The 16,665-nt window shown below is 42.4% G+C and overlaps 1 protein-coding gene across 2 annotated transcripts in view; it reads left to right on the top strand.

Annotated features, from left to right (window-relative positions):
* Positions 1-757: 757 nt before the first annotated feature.
* The window catches only part of GNL3L (G protein nucleolar 3 like), a 28,980-nt gene continuing 13,072 nt past the window's right edge, over positions 758-16,665 (top strand). Inside the window, exons 1-9 of one of the 2 annotated variants that reach the window (XM_080910464.1) lie at positions 758-827; positions 3,241-3,313; positions 10,388-10,428; positions 11,006-11,113; positions 12,539-12,655; positions 13,445-13,528; positions 13,832-13,967; positions 14,096-14,202; positions 16,222-16,366. In XM_080910464.1, coding sequence (XP_080766590.1) covers positions 3,295-3,313; positions 10,388-10,428; positions 11,006-11,113; positions 12,539-12,655; positions 13,445-13,528; positions 13,832-13,967; positions 14,096-14,202; positions 16,222-16,366 — 757 coding nt within the window. In that variant the 5' untranslated portion in view covers positions 758-827; positions 3,241-3,294. The remainder of the gene's footprint in view (positions 828-3,240; positions 3,314-10,387; positions 10,429-11,005; positions 11,114-12,538; positions 12,656-13,444; positions 13,529-13,831; positions 13,968-14,095; positions 14,203-16,221; positions 16,367-16,665) is intronic. The other variant, XM_080910465.1, reaches the window with a different exon arrangement.

Below are 16,665 nucleotides of genomic sequence, written 5' to 3'. Positions count from 1 at the left end.
ATGATCAAGGATTTAAATTAAGAGTTATGTTTTTCGGAGGGTTATCTCACTTCCCAGACAAGTCAGTAGTTTCTTGAAATGATTTTAAAAGACATCCTTATCTACCCTCGCTTTAGAGGGTTTATTTTCTGCAGACACAGGCATCACACAAGAGGGAGAAGAGGATAAACCGGTGAGTGACAATCACAGAGAGTTTCAGTTCCTGCTACGGATGAGCTTTTGCTATGCCATTAGGGCCCTGTGAGACTGGAAGGCTGATGAAAACAGCTAATTCACTTCAGGTGGGAAATACGCAGCCAAACAAACACGTGATCCCGGCGGCCATTTTCTCGCACCCTTCTGTCGCCATCTGCCATCTTCCAGGACAAACCATTGCCCCCTACCCTCATCTAATGCCGCCAGTGATTTCTTTGGTGACTGAGACTAGAGAAGATACATCTTTAACCCTATCCAGAAGGCCACACAAAAGAGTTTGTCTTACAAATAGTTTTTGTGGCCACATGAGTATACACAAACACACATACACACACACACACACACACACACACACACAAACACACACCAACCTCCCCATTGCCAGGCTCCCGCCCCCCTCTTCACTATTTCTTTAACCCGCGGGTAGCCAAGAGGCGGGGACAGCGTGGGAGCGGGGCGGTACTGCGCGGCGCAGCAATTACTCGAAACTCCGCCCTTGCGTATTACGCAAATCAGGCGGCGCAAAGAGCTGGACAGGGAATCCGGAAGTCTGGGCGGAGCCTAGCTGCGCACTCTTCGACCGGCGACATTGTGCTTCTAGCTGCTCTCTGAGGTCCCTGCCGGAAGTGTAGGTAAGAGACAACTCTTTTTTCCCCCCCGTGGTGAGTGCTCACCAGGCCAGCTGTGTAGTGAGGGTTGTTTTTAAAAAGGTGAAACCAGAGATGCTCGCCATCCTGGACTAGAGAGATAAAAAACTGGCTCTCGTGATGTAGAAGGGCCTGGAAGAGGGAGATAGATAGCTCCACGTGTGGCGATGCTCTGAACTGCATTCTGGCGGCCTCAGAGGCTCTAAAAGTGCATCCAGGATATATATAGAGGCTCAGACCATGCGTGTTAGACAAAATGTCGGTTGCTTTCCACTTTCCAGGATATTTCTCCCATGTAGACAAACGCCCTTTTCCAAGTGTGAGAATATCTATTACATTTATATTTTCACTGCGTAACAGAGACAGCTGTCAACCCATCAAATGGTGGACGATATCTTTCCAGCTTTATAAGAAAATAATTTTCCAAAACAAGGCTGAGCAGGCCGACTTCTGTCTTATTAAGGTAAAGGTCTTCAACGGGGCTTATCTATCCCCATACTGCTATAGGGGATCTCAGAAATGTGCAATATTTAGAGGAAGAGAGCTCCTGACATAGAGACCTGCCCTTCCCATGTTTACCCTTCTTGTAGAGTAACCAGTCGACACCATCAGCCTGAATATCAGCACTCAAAATTATCAGAGACAGAGACTTATGGGCAACTACATATTTACCCCTCCCCATGCACTGGAGATTCTTCATTGTGGAAAATTAGACACCATATCTACCCCATAAAGAATTGCTGCTTTTCTGGCTTAGTAAAGGCCCACCTAAACTGGATTACAGCACATGGGAACAGACTTTAGTCAATTAAGAGAATGTTATGCCTCTCAAGGAGACCTCAGGGTAGAGCAACTTAGGATTATTTTCTTTACTTTTGATGTAGAGACAGACCCCCCAATGATTTATAATCACCAGATTGATCAAGAGAGGTGCATCTGAGCAGAAGAGATGCAGATGACCCTCCTCCTATTTAACCCAGAAAGCTGATCATCTTACAGTGCAGAGTATTCCAAATCTCTCCTTATCTGTAGATAGGAGCTCAGATTTTCTCTCCTTTTAAAAATGTATTTTATGTATATGAATGCTTTATTTATTTACATGTCCACCTTTGTGACAGAAGAGGACATCAAATCTCATTATAGATGACTGGCTATAGCCATGTGGTTGCTGGGAATTGAACTCAGGACCTCTGGAAGAGCAGCCAGTGTTCTTAACCACTGAGACATCTCTCCAGCCTCTTAATTTTTGCTTTTGTTGTTGTTTCTTGGTTTTGTTTTGCTTTTTGAGACAGTTTTGTGTGTGTGTGTGTATGTGTGTGTGTGTGTGTGTGTGTGTGTGTGTGTGTGTGTGTGTGTGGTGTAGTCCTGGAACTCTGTAGACTAGGCTGGCCTCGAACTCATTGAGATCTGCCAGCTTTTGCTTCCTGAGTGCTGGAATTAAAATTATGCATCACAACTGCTGGGCATATAGGTGAGAAGAACCTAAGGTAAAATGATAGTTGCACACTTCCCAAAGGAGGAGCCAATTCTTTGAATTTATAATTGCATGGCATTATGCCTTCCCATTCCTTACTCTTATAGAGAGCCAGAGGCCTTATTCCCTTCAATACTAATGTTCTGTTGACTTCACCACACATGAAGTGTACATAAACCATTCCAGTCTTCCACCTATGGAAGGATGCAGAATAGCTTCCATCAGGCAAAAGTATGTGGACCCTACTCGTTCAAACCTGTGCACTTTATATTACCTCCTCATGGAAATAAGCATAGCAACCTTGCCCCTCATTGACATGAGTAAAGAGACCTAGGCTCCACCTTCCTAACAATTAAGAATGGCAAATTCTTCCTTCTCTTGCCAGGGTGCAAGCCACATATGTAGGTGAGATATCCACCTCCTAACATTTAGCATTGACTTCAATCTATGCAGCCATATAATTAAGAATTCTGAGAACCTATTTCTCCAGGGTTGACTTCTGGGATTTGTTTCCTTCCCTGTCTCTAAGGGTAAATGACATGAAGAAACTCCCTTCAAAAAATTGCACTATGACTCCACTTTATGAAGAAGCATGTCATCTGCTTTTCCCAGTGTAGAGATGTTTAGTACTAGTTTTTTAAACCTGGGATATGATACTACAAGTACTCATTTAATTGTATTGGAGGTGTGGACTCCATCCAGGAAGAAATGTACTGTTCTAGTTCTCTCCCATTGATGAAATACTCCTTTCCTTGCATCTGCTAAGCTATATCAGGGTGTAGATCCAGACTAGCCCATTGTTCTAATTTTCCAATTGTTTAGGGCTTTCTGATCATTTCTGTGACATTTGATTTTGTTCTTTTGGGGGCTTAAAGAAGAATTGTGGTTCCTGGGACTATCTTCAAATTCCTGCTTCTGTTCCAGCAGGGAGAAGCGGGCATATTTGAACATCTCTCTTTTCAAGCTTTTCTGATCATCATGATGAAGATTAGACACAGTGAGTTTCTTCTATTCCTCCAAATCCTATACATTTAATAGTCATAGTATTTATCACAACTTTGCTGTCTTATTTGTTTGTTTATTTATTTATGGGAGGTTGGCCTTAAACTTGCTGTGTAGCTGAGGTTGGTCTTGAACTCTTTTTTGCTCCCAAGACAGAGTTTCAGTGTGTGACCCTGGCTGTTCTGTTGATTTCAGTTGTTTTGACAGAGGGTCTTTCCAGGTAGCCTGTGCTAGCTTTGAACTTGTCGTCCTTCTGTGGTACACACTTTTAATCCCAACAATCTGGAGGCAGAGCCAGGTGAATCTCTGAGTTCAAGGCCAGCCTGGTATACAGAGTGAATTCCAGAACATCTAGGACTGTACAGAGAAACCTTGTCTCAAAAATACAAATATATGCATATGCATTTGTATATATATGTATATTTTTCTCCAATTTCACTGGGCATGCTGATGCATACTTATAATCCTAGCACTCAGAAGACAGAAGTTACAAGTTGAAGTCTTAACTACATAGGGAATTGCAGCCAGCTTAGAGTATATAGTAAGAATTTGTTTCAAAACACTCTGCCAACATCCAGACACTTGCTTCTTGGAATTTAGCTCCCTCAAAGATGCTGCCACCACATTGCCTGATTTCTGAATGTTAGACATTTCTTAACTAAATCAGGCTAAATCATACCCGGTGGATGAACTGCTGTTCTTTCAGCCTTCAGAACTTGCAGCAATTTTCCTACTTCTGTCTCCCAAGGGCTGAGATTACAGGCATGAGCCACTATACCCTGCTGGGGGGAGTTTTAAAGACTATTTAGGTACATTTTCTGCAAGTTTTAGGCCAACCTGAATCGAATATTGAAATAATTCTCAAAAAAGAAAAAAAATGGGCTGAGGATCCAGCTTAGTGGATAAAGTGCCTTCTGTGTGAGCAGGAGGACTAGAGTTCAAATCCCTGGGCCCACATAAAAGCTGGGAAGGCATGGTAGCCTCTTGTTATCCCTCAGAGGCAGTGGTAGCAGTCTGGAGGGTAAGCTGGCTCAGTAATGCTAGCCAGATCAGTTAGTTCTGGGTTCAACTGAGAGGCACTGTTTCAATAAAGTGGGAAGGAACTGATGAAGACAAGTGATATGAACTTTGGGCCTCCACATACACACATATGTACCTCTATACCTACTTGCAAGCATATATGCCCCGAACATGCAAGCATACTTGTGCAGCACATGCATCATATCCACATTCAGATGCAAAATAGAAAAGCAAATTATTAGCTGGATGTGGAAGTTAACACCTGTAATTTCTGCATTTGAGATGCTGAATCAGAATTGCTGTAGGTTCCAGGTAAGCCTGGGATAAAAAGTGAGACAGTGTATAAAAAAAAAAAAATCCCAAACTCATAATTGCAAGTGTTGGTAGCAGAGGTTTATAATATGGAGGCAGCCTGCTTGCTGACCAGTTGATTAATAAGCACTAGTAAAGGTATCCTGGTGGGGCAACAGAGAAAAAGGAGGCGCTGGATGAATAAAGAATGAATACAAGGCTTGAGTATCTAGGAGACTGGACACAAACTTGAAGATGGGAGAGAGGTGTCTGAGACTACTTTCAGAAGTTCAGGAAACTGTACACGGTGCCCCCTTTAGTCATGAATGGATGGTTGGGCAATGGTTGAATAAGGTAAGGGGTCAGTATAAGGGTAAGAGTAATTGTGAAGATAAGGATTAGAGTTAGGTAAGGTTAGCATTAGGGTTAGGGAAAAGGAGAGGGTTACTGTTAGTGTGAGGTTAGAGTAAGTGTAAGGGGATGTTACGGGATAGTTTTGTGTTTAGAATTGGTGTTGTAGTAAGGAAAGTGGTAGGGATATGGTTAATGGTATGAGGTAAGGGTAAGTTAAGGAGTAAAGGTAAGTGTAAATGTAAGGTTAATAGTGGGGAAGGGGTAGGGGTTAGGCTGGAGTTAGGCATACAGGTGGCAGTAAGTATTTAAATGTAGATTTAGGGATAGTTGTAGGGGAAGTGGTAGGTGTATGTGTTGGTGTTGGAATTGAAGTTGGGTCTGGTTTAGGGTAGGGTGTGGGTAAGGTAAGGGTAAAGGTTGGGGTTGGGATTGGGGTTGGTGTATTAGAAGGGCTAGGAGGAGCAGTATGGTTAGTGGAGATCTTTAAGGTGAGGATACCAAGGAAGTGGGAAACCAGGTTATTGGAAGGGCCACCTGGTGACTTCCAAGTGGGTGGTGATTGAACTTTGTTGAAAAACAAAGCTGTGAGCCACAAACTTCAGTAAATGTGGAAAAGTGACTCTTCAGTGACAGACTCAGCAGAATGATAGGGACCCCAGAAGAGCAGCAGGGATTTTATTGTACTTTTTTCTTTTTTAAGAAGAGGGGGAGATATAGTTGCAGTCTGACAATGGTAAGTCTTGGAAGACACCTCCCATCCTTCTGGGTTCAGGATTAATGTTCCAGAAAGAACATCTATCCTTTGAAAAAATCCTACAAGTAAACCTTTGTTGCTGGGAGAGCCAAGACCAAGGGTGGGAGGTTGGCCAGTTCTGAGGAGCAAGAGTGCTGATTGCCTCTATATAGGAGTTCCAGAGGACATCAAGGTAAGTCAGGGAAGAGGAGGGAAGGGGCAGATGAAGTCAGTGCATCTGTGGGTATACAGGGACATTTGGGTGGGGAGAATATGGAAGATGAGAGATAAATAAAGGGCAAACCTGTGTTAGATACTGATATGACTGTTGATGATTTCAGGCCCAGATATTAGTAGATGCAGGCAATGGGTCTCAGGAATTAAAAAAAAATTCAGTCATATATGTATGTGATGGTGTATACTTCTATCTCCAGCTACTGGGGAGACTGAGGCAGGAGGATTGCTTGAGCAAGAGTTTCAGATTCATCTGGACAACATAGTAAGACTGACCTCTCTAAAACAAAAACAGTTTTTCAAAATCACATATCTAGGTAGGTGTTGAGGCAGAATTAGAAGCCGATCTTCCGACTACATAGTAGTGGTTGTTTTCCATAAGAAACCGTAGTAAAGCCAGTGTGACCAGAGGATCCTGAGTGCTGAGTGGTGACTGACTCTATTCGCTTTCCCCTTTTTGTCCTCCCACTCTTTTTCTTCTTCTTTGAAGCCAACACTTTCCTTTGAGTGATGTCTTTTCTCTCATTCCTTGCCTCTATGAGTGCTAGAGCTCCTTTGTCAAGGAAGTCAGGGATGTGGAGGTTGTTGAGTAAAAATACTGAGACCTTGTTCATTTTAGCTATCACTTTTTTGTTGCAACAAAGTACTTTGGAAGTAAAGACTTGAGGTCTATTTTGTTGTTTTTTTTCAAGCAGGTACATTGCTGGGTTTGCTGGCTCATAACCTGTGTTCCCAGCATTTGGGAGGCTGAGGCAGGAAGATTGTTCAAGTTTAATACCAGCCCGGGCTATACATAATGATACTTTGTTGCTATGGCAACTAATATTCCGGTCAGATTTCCACCATCTCATTATATATTTATTGTTTCCTCTGACTCCTTACTTTTTGCTAAAGCGATAACAGACATGTTACCAGAGTTAAATAATAGCTCTTTTATTCGTACCAGCTCAGAGTGAGACTTGTAGAAGACCTTTTAAGGTTGATTTTTTTTTCTGGTGCCCATCTGTTGATTCTTGGAGTTTGTTGAAGTTCTTAAATAGTCCCCTAGGTTTTCTTCCTAGGTTTTAAGTTACAGTTCTCACCACATCACCAGTCAATCACAATTTATCAATTTCCCGTTTAACCCTATTTTGTTTGTTTACTTTGCAGCCTTTATTCACACTTATTTTTTTAAGACATTTTATTGGGGGGGGAGGGGATTGAAGTCAGAGGACATCTTTGTGGAGCAGGTTCTCTTTTAAAAAAATATTTATTTTATGTGAGTACACTGTAGCTGTCTTCAGACACACCAGAAGAGGGTATCTGATCCCATTACAGATCATTGTGAGCCACTATGTGGTTGCTGGGAATTGAACTCAGGACCTCTGGAAGAGCAGTCGGTGCTCTTAACCACTGAGCCACCTCTCCAGCCCCAAGACTTGATTTTGTGTTTTATCTCCTATTCTTACTCTCCTTCCTCTTCTTCCTACTCCACCTTCTATTGGACCTTGAACATGTTGAATACATTTCTTCCATAGTTCCTAATTTTTATTTTTTGGCAGTAGTTTTGCAAGGAAGGAAATATTTTTACAGAAAAGTGATCAGAGAGAGAAGTTTGGTTGGAACATAATTAGTCCCTTTCCTCAGGACTTACTAAACTTCCTAATTTAATGATTTAACCTTGAAATGTTTTGTGTGCCCATATGATGTCACAGGTTTACATTGTGAAATTTTGTCACGAATACAGAATTATTGAAAATTACCTTGAGTCTTGGTTTAAGGTATATATATGGAACATAAATGAATTTCATAGTTTAAGTTAGCTCTCTACTCCCAAGACATCTCTCTTTATCTCTCTCTCTCTCTCTCTCTCTCTCTGAGACAATGTTTTAAGTAACTCAGACTGGCCTTGAACTCTCTATACAGCCAAGGAGTTACTATAAGTTTCTAGTTCTCCTGCCTACACCTCCTGAGATGTGTACCACCATGTTGTTTTGTGTGGTGTTAAGTAAAGAACCCAGGTGTTACCTCTCAAATTTCTTAATGTTGGTAAAAAATGAACAGCAGCAGCTGAGAGACGTTGGGATATCAAATAAACTGAGGAACTAGGCCAGTCAGTATATACTATAAGGATGTGCTGACATTCGAATGGAAACCAGCAATAGCACTAAGATGGGATGTGGTTATGCTTCTGTATCTCCAGGGAACGGAAAAAAAACATGGCTGCCAACCAAACTTAGAAAGACTAGATCTGACCAATAGAACACCATCTAACACAACTGACTTTCTAAAGAGCCCTTAAGTTTCCACTTCACCCAGGGCTTTGTGCAAGTGTTGTATCAATTGAATTGTACCCCCAGCTCTTCCCTTTGATATCTGATTGTTTATATATTAACATTGAAAACTAGAAAAATCAAAATCTGATGGACTTCTGGTGAGAAGTGTTTTAGAAAGAGGTATCCCAACCATAGCGTCCTTGCTGTTAACTATTCAGAGTCTGCTTTTTTTTTTTAATTGGGAACTTTGATTTGGACACTTGTAAACTTTTTCTGTCTCTTCTCCTTCCCTCCCCCCTTTTCTTTTCTTTTTTTTTTTTTTTGTTTGGTTTTTAAAATAGGGTTTCTCTGTGTAGCCCTGACAGCCTTGGAACTTACTCTGTAGAGCAGGGTGGCCTCAGAACTTGGAGATCCACCTGCTGCTGGGATTAAAGGCATGTACCATCACTGCCTGGCTTTCTTTTATTTTCTTTTTGAGACAGGGTTCTCCGTGTAGCCCTGGTTGTCCTGGAACTCCCTGTGTAAGCCTGGCTGGCCTTGTACTCGGAGAACCATCTGTAGACTTCAGCCAGCCTCTGCTTACTGAGTGCTGGGATTAAAGGCATGTACCATTGTTCCCAGCCTAAAACTTCTCTCTTTATTCACTGAATTCAGATATTTTGTCAGGTATGCTAGGATGGATTTTTTGTTGGTAAACTTTTTCTTATTTTGGCACTCCTGGGGATAGAGCCCAGGTCAATGTATGCTGAGCATTTAATCTATTACTGAACACATTCGAAGACCCTGCTCTCTTGAGTTTTTATTGCTGTGATAAAACACCGTTACCAAAAAGCAGTGTTGGAAGAAAGACTTTATTTCAGCTTACATGTCCTAATTACACAGTCCATCTTTGAAAGAAGTCAGACCAGGAATTCAAGGCAGGAACCTGGAGGCAAAAACCTAAGTAGAGGCCATGAAAGAGTGCTGTTTACTGGCTTGTTCCTAATGGCTTGCTCAGCCTGCTTTCATTCTTTTCTGTTTTCTGAAGCAGTTTTTCTGTGTAATAGTTTTGGGTGTCCTGGATCTTGCTCTGTAGACCAGGCTGGCCTTAAATTTACAGAGATCCACCTGCCTCTTCCTTCTGAGTGCTGGGATTAAAGACATACACCACCACCTAGCTTTAAAAAAAATAGTTTAATGTATTTTTTAAGATTTATTTATTATATATAAGTACACTGTAGCTATCTTCAGACACACCAGAAGGCATCACATCTCATTACAGATGGTTGTGAGCCACCATGTGGTTGCTGGGATTTGAACTTAGGACCTTGGGAAGAGCAATTGGTGCTATTAACTGCTGAGACATCTCTCCAGCCCAGTTTAATGTATTTTAATAGCAAATGTACAGAAACAATACAAAAGACAGACAATTATAAATAAACCTGTTAAATTTTTCTAGACAATTCCAGCATTTGGATTAAAAAAATAAGTAAATTTCTTATTGATAGCAACTAAATAGTGTCTGTAGCATTTTTATCACACAGTAGGTTACATCCATTCACTATTCTTTTCTGAGTTGTTCTATCAAGTATATGTTTTTAATGTTGTCTATCTTTTTGTATTGTTTCTGTGAGAAGTCATGGAGGGAAAACTATGGTTAGGAAGTAGAGACAGATGAATGCTGGTGCTCAACCGCCTTTTGTCTTTCTCCTCTGATTCAGTCTGGGACTCTAGTCCATGGGATGATATTTCTACCTATGTTTCAATTTCTCTGGAGACACACCCAAAGGCATATTTCACAGTTGTCCTAAGCAGGACTTGGCGTGGTGAGGAGAGGTAGTGACAAACACACATTCAGGTCACACAAGAGAATTTCATTAAGAATTTCTGTAGTTTACACTGAGATAATCTCTGAGTAGAGGTAGTGACAAACACACATTCAGGTCACACAAGAGAATTTCATTAAGAATTTCTGTAGTTTACACTGAGATAATCTCTGAGTATTTTTCCTAGTTACTTCCTCTTGACACTGACGGTCTTTGTCATCTGCAGCTCTCTGTCATATGCTGGATCTAGACAGACATGGCATCTGAGGCTTCCAAATTTTCTAGTTGGCCTGGCTTTCTAATTAAAGCATTAACAGACATTGGGTGGGTGGGTGGGGGGGGGTGATGGCAATTCTCTTTTTCTCTTTTTTTTGCAGAAAACAAAAAACCAGGTAAAGGTTCTAAAGGCTGTAAGAAGGTAAGTGGGTCTTACCTTTAGGTGAATTGTGTGTATTATTAGGTTGACTCCTCATAGGGATGAACAGAGCTGGCCTTTTCTCCCACTCCATATGGCTGTAGGAGAGTTACCTGAAAATCCAAAGTTTTTTTTTCCCCAAAGCCATATATTGCTTTGTGTTTGGTTTACATGTAAGGGATGTACATGTACCATCCCTGTGTACTTTTGTAAGGTTGGTATTAAGTCATACTGGGCCAGGAGCATACTGGGCAAGTATTCTACCACTGAGCCAAACACCGTCAGCCCCAAAATTTGTATTTTTTGACCAGTTCTCAGGGCTTGTTGCTCCCAAGACCTCATTTCGGGAGCTGTTTGTCAAGAAAGGTTTCTCTTTGGTCTTGAGAAACCTTCCTGGCTGCCCCTGTCCCTACCACTTTCCTCTCCCTTCCTGCCTGGTTAGCAGAGAAGGGCCTCACCCTAGCCAGACAAGCAGATTTCCACCCTCATCCAGGCTATCTTCCCTGCTCCTCTGGGTGGGAGGTGGTTTCCATGGATTCATTAAGTGTGTTTAATTTTTCTTTTCTTGCTTGGCAACCAGCCCACAAGGCAGAATGGGAAGAAAGTAACCTCCAGACCATCATCTGCTCCCCAGATTGTTCATGGCAATGACCATGCCAGTCGGGAGGCCGAATTAAAGAAGAAAAGGGTGAGCCTTTTGTCTTTGTGGAGTGATGGCCTGGTTTGAATCTCAGATCTGCATAGTATTGGGCAGAAGGGCAGGGGTTCTGGATGCTCTTTGTGGTTAGGGTGGTGAGAGTGAGGCTTTAATTTTCTCATTTGCTCATCCTGTTCTGCCGTCCCAGTTCATTGCTGTTTGCCTTATGTGCCCAGTAGCCCACTAAAACCTCTGCTGCTGGCCTTTCCCCTTCACCTCCTGTGTCACGTTCACTACCATGCTTTCCTAGAGCACTCTCTGTTTGTCTTTGTCGTTTCCCACTCTTCCGTGTGTCTGGATGGCTCCTTCCTCTGTAACTAGCCTTTTGTAGCCTTTTGCTGCTTTTTTTCTTGTTTCCTTTGTTGAGGCAGGATCTGGCTTTGTAGATCAAGCTGGTTTTGAATGTTTAGGCGTGTGAAATCCTTCTACCTCAAACCTTGAGTAGCTATGGCTACAGGTATGTGCTAGTGTGGCAGCTCCCTCTTTCTGCCTGGTTCATCCTATGACCTTGTCCTTATTTCGACTTAAGTGTTTTCCTCGTAGACTGCATCTCTCTGCTTCCCAGGTTCCCAGGTACTCTTTTTAGTTTTTGTTCTTTTATTATTTTTAATTTTTAATAATTATTTTTTCGAGACAGTTTTTTTTTTTGGTATAACAGCCCTGGCAGTCATGCAAATCACTCATCTGGTCTTGAGCTCAGAGAGGTCCACTTGCCTCTGCTTCCTGAGTGCAGGAACTAAAGGTGCACACTACCATCACTCTGCACTTTTAGTAATTTTCTAAAATTAAAAAAAAATTATTGGATATTTTATTTACATTTCAAACGTTATCCCCTTTTCTGGTTTCCCCTCTGACTTTTAGTAATTTTTAAAAAATATACTGTTTTTCTTTTTTTTTTTGGTGGAGGTGGTGGTTGGAGGGGGCAAATGCAAGCTTGAACATGCCATGGTCCACATATAGAGGTTAGAGAACATTCTATGGCAGTTGGTTCTCTCCAGTATAGATTCCAGGGGATTGAACTTAAAGATTGTCAGACTTGAATGGCAGGCCTTTCTACCCATGGAGCCACCCTGCTAGCCCAGCCCCCTTTAAAATTTTAGACTTGCTTGAATGATATAAGGTCTTGCTATGTACTCTGGTTGCCTGGTAGCCTAGAGTTCACTGTGTGGTCCTGGCTGCCCTTGATCTAATAATATCACTTCTTCTGCCTCAACCTCTCAAGTTGCTGGATTTAGAGTTGTGTGACCTATACCCTGTTCTTTTAATTTTTCTCTGCCACTCTTCTTCCCTTAGTTTCTACATTTTTCTCAGGTATTTTTGCTCTCTTCTCTGTCCATTTCCCTCTATCCCCACTTCTTCCTTCCTATGTCCTACAGACCTACTCAGATCTAGTCACAGTGTGTGCTTGTTTGGTAGGTCGAGGAGATGAGGGAGAAGCAGCAGATTGCCCGGGAGCAAGAGAGGCAAAGACACAGGACCATGGAGAGCTATTGTCAGGATGTCCTGAAGCGTCAGCAGGAGTTTGAACAAAAGGTAAGAAAGCAGCTTTTATAGCTGGCTGGGATTGGAGTGGATTTGCTGTTTTGCTTGTGACACTTCTTGAGGAAGAGAAAAAGAGAGAAAGAAAGGGTATAAGGTTGAGAGAGGAAAGGGGTGAGTGCAGAGAAGGAAAACAATTGGGAGAGAGGTAAGAGAAGAGGGAGGGGGCTGTTTGCAACAGATGTGCCCACAGATGTGGAGAATGCCTCTCCCAAGTTTGAGCCTAAAGGTGGAGTGGCAGTGGGACAAGGAGCAGGAAAGGTATGGCTAGCAGGTGTGGCAGGAGAGAATGGGAAGGAGGACTGAGAGACAAAGGAGTATCTCACCTTTGTGGGTCTCTTCTGGCATTTGTTGTCTTACAAACACAATATGTACTTGCAGCTCCCGTGCCCTCAATGATTTGCAGTAAAGGATTTCTTTCCTGGCCCGGTGTGCCTCATGCATTCTTTTTTCACACTTTGTTCTTGTTTCCCAACTAACCCCATTGTGACCAAGCAGGCTTGTGCCTGGTGCTCACATGGAGTCAGTTCTATCTTTCCACCGTGGTTCTAGGGATTGAACTCAGATCATCAGACTTCACAGCAAGTGCGTTTAGTGCCTGAGCCATCGGGTTGGCCCGGTTAGTGCTACTTTTAGGTGGTCTGGGACTCGCCTGTATCCTATGGTTTTCAAAAGCTTTGTTGGTTCTGCTTTATCCTCCTTCCTTCCTTATCTTCACTTCTTCTCCCTCCCTACTTGTCCCTGGTTCCCCTAGGCTATTTTCTTTATTTTTTTCTTTTTCAGGAAGAAGTTTTGCAGGAATTAAATATGTTTCCTCAGTTGGATGATGAGGCCACAAGGAAGGCATATTACAAGGAATTCCGGAAGGTAGGAGGATCCATTTTTCTTTTTTCTTTGTTTTCTTTTTAGATAAGATCATATTCTTTAGCCTAGGCTAACCTAGAACTCACTAGATCCAATGTGTCCGTGAACTCCTTGCAATCCTCCTGCTTCATCAAATGCTGGGATTATATGCTTGAGCTTTGTAACAAGTATCCATTTCTTAAAGCCCTTTGGTGAGGACTCCAGTTTATTTCCATTTCTTCTTTCTTTCTTTTTTTTTCTAACTGAAATGGAGACTGGGAGCCTGTCTGTTCTTAACATTCTTCCCCTGTATTCTCTGTCCTGCAGGTGGTAGAGTATTCTGATGTGATTCTGGAAGTCCTAGATGCCAGAGACCCATTGGGCTGTCGCTGTTTCCAGATGGAGGAGACTGTCCTTAGGGCAGAAGGCAACAAGAAGCTGGTCTTGGTCTTGAATAAGATAGGTAGGTTTTGGAAGGGTTGAGTAAGACAGGGAAGGGTTAAGGAGGTGGACCTAGACATGGGTGTGTGGCTTGGGGGAAGCCATCAAAGTAATGATCTTACAAGTTGTGCCTGCTTCTATTTTTCCAAGACCTGGTTCCCAAGGAGATTGTGGAAAAGTGGCTGGAATACCTTCGCAATGAACTACCAACTGTGGCTTTTAAGGCCAGCACCCAGCATCATCAGGTCAAAAACTTGGTAAGCTTTGAGTTAGGGTATCTAGCCTCTTTCATTGTGGTTCGGGGCCATGGTTATAGGTGTTAAGATTTGGATTGAGCTTCCAAGTTTGAGGTATTTTCTCTAGTGGGTGACTTGTTAATTTTTATTTCAACTTCTTGCTGTATTATTGTCTTTCAGAAAGCATGCCTTTGCCACCTGTGAACATGTAATAATGTATGCTGTCTATAAAAGATCTGGAAAATAGAGTTAACTACTTCTTAACTCTTCAAAAAAATATCCATTTTTTTCCTATTTAAAACAAAGCATAGGAGTTTGGAGAGATGATGGTTCTGTGGTTAAGAGTTCTTTCTGTTCTTCTGGAGAAAGCAGGTTCAGTACCCAGCATCAACATGGCGCTCACAACCACCTGTAACTCCAGTTCCAGTTCTTTTGACCTCTCCAGATAATAGACCTGCATGTGACACACAGGCATGCATACACACAAAATGCTCATACGCATAAAAATAAATAAATCTTTTCTCTTTTGTTTTTCTGAGGCAGGGTTTCCTTGTGTAGTCTTGGCTGTCTTGGAACTTGCTGGACCAGGCAAGTTAAAGATCTTTCTTTTCTGAATCCTGAGTTGCTGGGATTAAAGGTGTATGCCCCAGTCACAATTTTAATAAATAAGTAAATCTTAAAAAAAAATCCACCAAGCCAGGTGGTGGTGGCTCATGTCTTTAATCCCAACAATCTGGAAGCTGAGGCAGGTGGATCTCTGAGTTTGAGTTTGAGGCTAGTCTGGTCTACAGAGCAAGTTCCAGGATAGTTAGGACTACACAGAGAAACAATGTTTTAAAAAACAAACACAAAACAAACCAAAACTCCAAACAAGGCATGGTACGTCCCATTGAAATAAATATAGAAGTACTTGTAAAATATTAAGGTATTATAATAGCACTGGTTGTTTTGGGAGAGATAAATTGGTTACTTGGGGAGATAAATTGGATACCGGGGCCCAAGCTTTTCAGTTTTGCACTATTCTTTTTTACAGTGTTGGGAATGGAGCTCAGAGCATTTTGCTCTGACATTCTACCATGGAGACCCTACTTTTCAATTTTCATTATTATTTAAACAGTGTTTTTATTAATCCAGTTGCATGTATCTCCTTGGGATATGGACAAGTGTTAACGTGGGCTAACAACTGGCCAATAGCTGGGTCATATATTGGAGTTATGCTTTTGATATCTCCCTGCCCCCTTTCTCTTTCTTATATATAAGTACACTGTAGCTGTCTTCAGACATACCAGAAGAGGACATCAGATCCCATTACAGATGGTTGTGAGCCACCATGTAGTAGTTGGGATTTGAACTCAGGACCTCTGGAAGAGCAGTCAGTGCTCTTAACCACTGAGCCATCTCTCCAGCCCTTGATATTTTCTTAGATGCTGACAAGGTATTCTTTATGATAGTTGTGCCAGTTAATCCTCCTCCCACTTGGGTTGATTGATGGGTATGTGAAAAGAGCCTCTTTTTCTACACTCTTGAAAATATACGTATCACTTACAATTTGGTGGCTCCCTGTTTTCTATCAACTAGAAATAGGGAAGTTGGGATGGCATTGTCTTGTGTGAGGGGTCAAGGGAGGATCAGCTTTGGGCCCAGCACCCTTTCAGCACAGGCAGTGAAGTGAGGTCAGGCTTCCCTTTTGTGCATATGAGACACTAAGGCTCCAGGAAAGAAGATAGACTTTTCCTCATTGGCTTGTGAGTGAGAGAAATAGAAATGAAACCTGTTTTGCCTCAAGCTAGGATGTCTTCATGCCTCTGCTGTGGGAGTCAACAGCCATGCATGTTGAGTTAGAAGCAGGGCCAGAGGAAGTTGCAGACATACAGACAACTGCAGCTGGAAACCAAGAGGAGCTGGGAAGGAGTCGGTGTGCTAAGCAGCCAAGCTTAGCAATCCCAGGGTGCTTCTGAATATTCCACTGCAGACTGGGAATTTGGTCTCTAATTTTAGCTCTGACTTGATGCACATTTTTGTAATCTTCCTCATTTTCAGACTCGGTGTAAAGTTCCAGTAGACCAGGCCTCTGAGTCACTGTTGAAAAGCAGGGCCTGCTTTGGAGCTGAAAATCTCATGAGGGTCCTGGGGAACTACTGTCGCCTGGGGGACGTGCGTGGCCACATTCGTGTGGGTGTTGTAGGTAAGGCTGGGTAAATTAGGCCCAGGGCCCAGGCTCCTTCCTTGGGCAGTGACTTCACTGAGGGAAAGGGCTTGTAATTTTGTGAAACTTTGGGGAAGATAGGAAGAGTTCTGGAGTGGTTTTGCATCTGCAGTTTGGCTAGTGGGACATGGGAAGGTGTATTCAAAATCAGTGCTGTTAGAGCCAAATACTTGGTACCAAACACTACAGGCTGTCAGAGCTGTGGGAAGAAAGTGTGATCTGCCCACTTCTTCCAAACAGTGAGACATAACAGTGAGATCCACAAAAGGAAACAAGGT

This window comes from Micromys minutus, assembly GCF_963924665.1.
Source record: "Micromys minutus genome assembly, chromosome: X".
NCBI classification, from domain to species: Eukaryota; Metazoa; Chordata; class Mammalia; order Rodentia; family Muridae; genus Micromys; species Micromys minutus.
Note: the sequence above shows the minus strand (reverse complement) of the source record. Positions and strands in the feature narration are given on the sequence as shown.